Source organism: Semicossyphus pulcher, unplaced genomic scaffold (assembly GCF_022749685.1).
Source record: "Semicossyphus pulcher isolate SPU_LCO1_2020_fin unplaced genomic scaffold, fSemPul1.0.p SCAF_7, whole genome shotgun sequence".
Classification (NCBI taxonomy): Eukaryota; Metazoa; Chordata; class Actinopteri; order Labriformes; family Labridae; genus Semicossyphus; species Semicossyphus pulcher.
The window spans coordinates 32,590,001-32,594,501 of NW_027211748.1; the positions used below are offsets into that span (position 1 = coordinate 32,590,001).

At 45.1% G+C, this 4,501-nt stretch overlaps 1 protein-coding gene across 2 annotated transcripts in view; it reads right to left on the minus strand.

The window, feature by feature from the left end:
• Positions 1–3,493, minus strand: part of ccr9a (chemokine (C-C motif) receptor 9a) — a 4,676-nt gene extending 1,183 nt beyond the window's left edge. The window contains exons 1-3 of one of the 2 annotated variants that reach the window (XM_069684822.1): positions 3,465–3,493; positions 762–836; positions 1–542 (exon numbers count right to left, since the gene is read on the minus strand). The exon at positions 1–542 is cut by the window's left edge and continues 1,183 nt beyond it. In XM_069684822.1, the coding sequence (XP_069540923.1) occupies positions 1–542; positions 762–803 (584 nt within the window). In that variant the 5' untranslated portion in view covers positions 804–836; positions 3,465–3,493. Of the gene's footprint in view, positions 543–761; positions 1,011–3,464 lie in introns of those variants that run through there. The other variant, XM_069684824.1, reaches the window with a different exon arrangement.
• Between the last annotated feature and the right edge of the window lie 1,008 nt (positions 3,494–4,501).

Genomic DNA, 4,501 nt, shown 5'->3' on the forward strand with positions numbered 1-4,501 from the left:
TACGGCTGTGAGTCCACCTCGGTGATGTGAGCAAAAACCAGGTCAGGTATGGTCAGCATCAGCGCCACAAGCCACACCCCCAGGCACACCAGCCGGCTGCAGCGGCGCCGCTCCCCTTGCGAATTCTGCGCTTTGGTGGTCTGGACAATAACCACGTAACGGTCGATGCTGATGCAGGTGAGCAGCAGCATGCTACTGAACAGGTTCACCTTGTAGATGGCAGAGATCACCTTACATGTGACCAGGCCGAGGCTCCAGCCGTGCAACGCCTCCATCGCCCACAGAGGCAGTGTGGCTAGGAAAAGCAGGTCGGCAACCGCCAGGTTCAGCAGGTAGACATCTGTCATGGTCTTCAGCCGATTGCGGAAGTTCATGTAGATCCACACCACGGCCAGGTTCCCGGCTCCGCCCACCACGGAGATCATCCAAAAGAGGGGCGGCTCAGAGTAACTCCTGAACAGCCGTACAGACTCACGATCACACATCATGTCAGGGATGTCGTAGTCCTCAGTGCCGGGGGAGGGGCTCATGGAGGAAAGGTCCTGACAGGGAGAGACGACACACCTGAGCACACCTTAGTACACCTGAACACACCTAAACATACCTGAACACACACCTAAACATACCTGGACACACCTGAACACACTTGAACAGACCTGAGGATGCGTCTATCTTACAGACTGCTCATAATTTAATGGATCGATATAATGATCAATAATTATGATCTGAGTGAGCGTTTTGTTTGTGTGTTTGTTTGTTACCTCTGTGGGAAACGTTGTCATGATGTCATCCATGAAGGTCATGTGATCCGATTTTTTTTAATGTCGATAAGTGACCTGAAAGAGAAAGAGACAGATTCATAACAGGCAGCTGTGACATCACACAGTTGCATCACACAGTGACATCACACAGTCGCATCACACAGTGACATCACACAGTTGCATCACACAGTGACATCACACAGAGACATCACACAGAGACATCACACAGTTGCATCACACAGAGACATCACACAGAGACATCACACAGTGACATCACACAGAGACATCACACAGTGACATCACACAGTTGCATCACACAGTGACATCACACAGTGACATCACACAGTGACATCACACAGAGACATCACACAGTGACATCACACAGTTGCATCACACAGTTGCATCACACAGTGACATCACACAGAGACATCACACAGTGACATCACACAGTGACATCACACAGTTGCATCACACAGTGACATCACACAGTTGCATCACACAGTTGCATCACACAGTGACATCACACAGAGACATCACACAGTGACATCACACAGTTGCATCACACAGTGACATCACACAGTGACATCACACAGAGACATCACACAGTGACATCACACAGTCGCATCACACAGTGACATCACACAGTCGCATCACACAGAGACATCACACAGTCGCATCACACAGTTGCATCACACAGTGACATCACACAGAGACATCACACAGAGACATCACACAGTAACATCACACAGTAACATCACACAGTGACATCACACAGTGACATCACACAGAGACATCACACAGTAACATCACACAGTCGCATCACACAGTGACATCACACAGTGACATCACACAGTGACATCACACAGTTGCATCACACAGTGACATCACACAGTGACATCACACAGAGACATCACACAGTGACATCACACAGTCGCATCACACAGAGACATCACACAGTGACATCACACAGAGACATCACACAGTAACATCACACAGTAACATCACACAGAGACATCACACAGTTGCATCACACAGAGACATCACACAGTCGCATCACACAGTGACATCACACAGTGACATCACACAGTGACATCACACAGAGACATCACACAGTGACATCACACAGAGACATCACACAGTAACATCACACAGTGACATCACACAGTGACATCACACAGAGACATCACACAGTAACATCACACAGTAGCATCACACAGAGACATCACACAGTTGCATCACACAGAGACATCACACAGTCGCATCACACAGTGACATCACACAGTGACATCACACAGTGACATCACACAGAGACATCACACAGTGACATCACACAGTTGCATCACACAGTGACATCACACAGTGACATCACACAGAGACATCACACAGTGACATCACACAGTCGCATCACACAGTGACATCACACAGTGACATCACACAGAGACATCACACAGTGACATCACACAGTTGCATCACACAGTGACATCACACAGTGACATCACACAGAGACATCACACAGTGACATCACACAGTCGCATCACACAGTGACATCACACAGTCGCATCACACAGAGACATCACACAGTCGCATCACACAGAGACATCACACAGTCGCATCACACAGTCGCATCACTCAGAGACATCACTCAGCGACATCACACAGTGACATCACACAGTCGCATCACACAGTGACATCACACAGTCGCATCACACAGAGACATCACAGTCGCATCACACAGAGACATCACACAGAGACATCACACAGTGACATCACACAGAGACATCACACAGTGACATCACACAGTTGCATCACACAGAGACATCACACAGTGACATCACACAGAGACATCACACAGAGACATCACACAGTGACATCACACAGAGACATCACACAGTGACATCACACAGTTGCATCACACAGAGACATCACACAGTGACACACTGTAAAAAGTTAATTTATCTTAGTCCTGTTTCATTCTTTCCTTCCCTTCCTCCTTCTTGTTACCAAAGTAACGTACACAGTAAAGTAACGTAACGTGCACAGTAAAGTAAAGTAACGTACACAGTAATACTTGTGTACTTTTAATGTGCTCTATGTACTGAGTCGTTAAGTAAAAATACACATTGTTCATAATAATTTTTACTCTTTGTTTAAAAGTAATTTAAATATTTTACTTTGAAAATCTTTCAGACAATAAAAACAATCAAATATATATTTTATTTTGGGGCAGATTCAGACAGACAGAACAAAGTTACATGAACGTGTCTGCGTAATCACAGTACTTTGAGGTACTTTTACTTCACTGTTTATCATTTAATAGATTTTTATTATTTTTCATATTAAAGTACCGTCAGTCCGAAAGTCATTATTAACCCGATGAACACACGAATGTTCTTTAACTTCTGCTGCTTTATTTTCGGATCACTTTTATACTTTCAATTCAGATTTCAATGTTCAGCTTTTACTTGCAACACTAATTTTACAGTGTAGTTTTACTACATTACTGAAGTACTGTGAGTACATCTACTACTGCTTTGAAGCTTGGGAGTAAAAAAACTGTAGTATTACCCTCTGAGGTGTAGTATCAGTACATTATAAAACACCTGAACATGTTAAAGCGTGTCGCACTCTGTATACACTCTCTATACATTAATATCATTATATTAATATATCATGAAGGACAGCCTGAGGAGCTCGAGTACTCACAGTTGTCGTCTCTGCAGCGCCTCACTTTCTGACCGTTAAACCGCCAACACACAAGTCAAAGCAGAACTTCAACAGCGTAGAGGGGGAGGGGCATAATGACTCACTTACCCTCAATTAACCCTTAAAATAAACTCCCCCTTAAAACACACACACACATAAGTCAGCGTGTCTATATCCAGAGATCCTTAATGTGTCCTAAGGTTTTATTCTTGTTCAGGTGACAGATTTAAACACAGGAGACACTGATGGACTGGAATACATGAGAGCTAGAAGGTTCCTGGTTCGAGTCCCGGTTCAGACGTAGTGGGCCTTTCTGTGTGGAGTCTGCATATTCTCCCCGTGCATGCGTGGGTTCCCTCCGGGTACTCCGGCTTCCTCCCACAGTCCAAAGACATGCTCGTTAGGTTCACTGGTGATTCTAAATTGCCCGTAGGTGTGAGTGTGAGCGTGAAAGGTTGTCTGTCTCTGTGTGTCAAGCCCTGTGATTGACAGGTGACCTGTCCAGGTGTAACCCCGCCTCTCACCCAATGACAGCCCTCCCCCAGATAATGGATGGATTTTAAAGGTTAAAACTCTAAATCCAAAAATATAGTAGAAGTACTGTGTGCGGTTGAACACACTGAACACAAAGTCCTCTTTTTTTGTTTTTGTTCACTTCCTGTTAGACACCAGTGTGTGTGTGTGTGTGTGTGTGTGTGTGTGTGTGTGTGTGTTTGTGGTTATGTTTGTCATGCAACTCTACGCTGTGTGAACACGCTGTCACGCAATGTTCCTGTTTCAATGACGTCACACACACACACACACACACACTGCTTCCTGTCCTGTCTGCACAGGAAAAAACAGCCTGTTATGTAACAACTGCAAGTGACGGTTGCCATGGTAACCGCCTCATCCTGACAGGTGTCTCACAGTCTCATGACTGACAGGACGGACCTTTCTGAAAGCTGCTCTGACTGTTTCTATTTTGGATTTATTTGTGTGTGTTTTGGTGTCACTCCTTCACAATCCACTCGTGTTTAAACAGGTATTAAACAGTA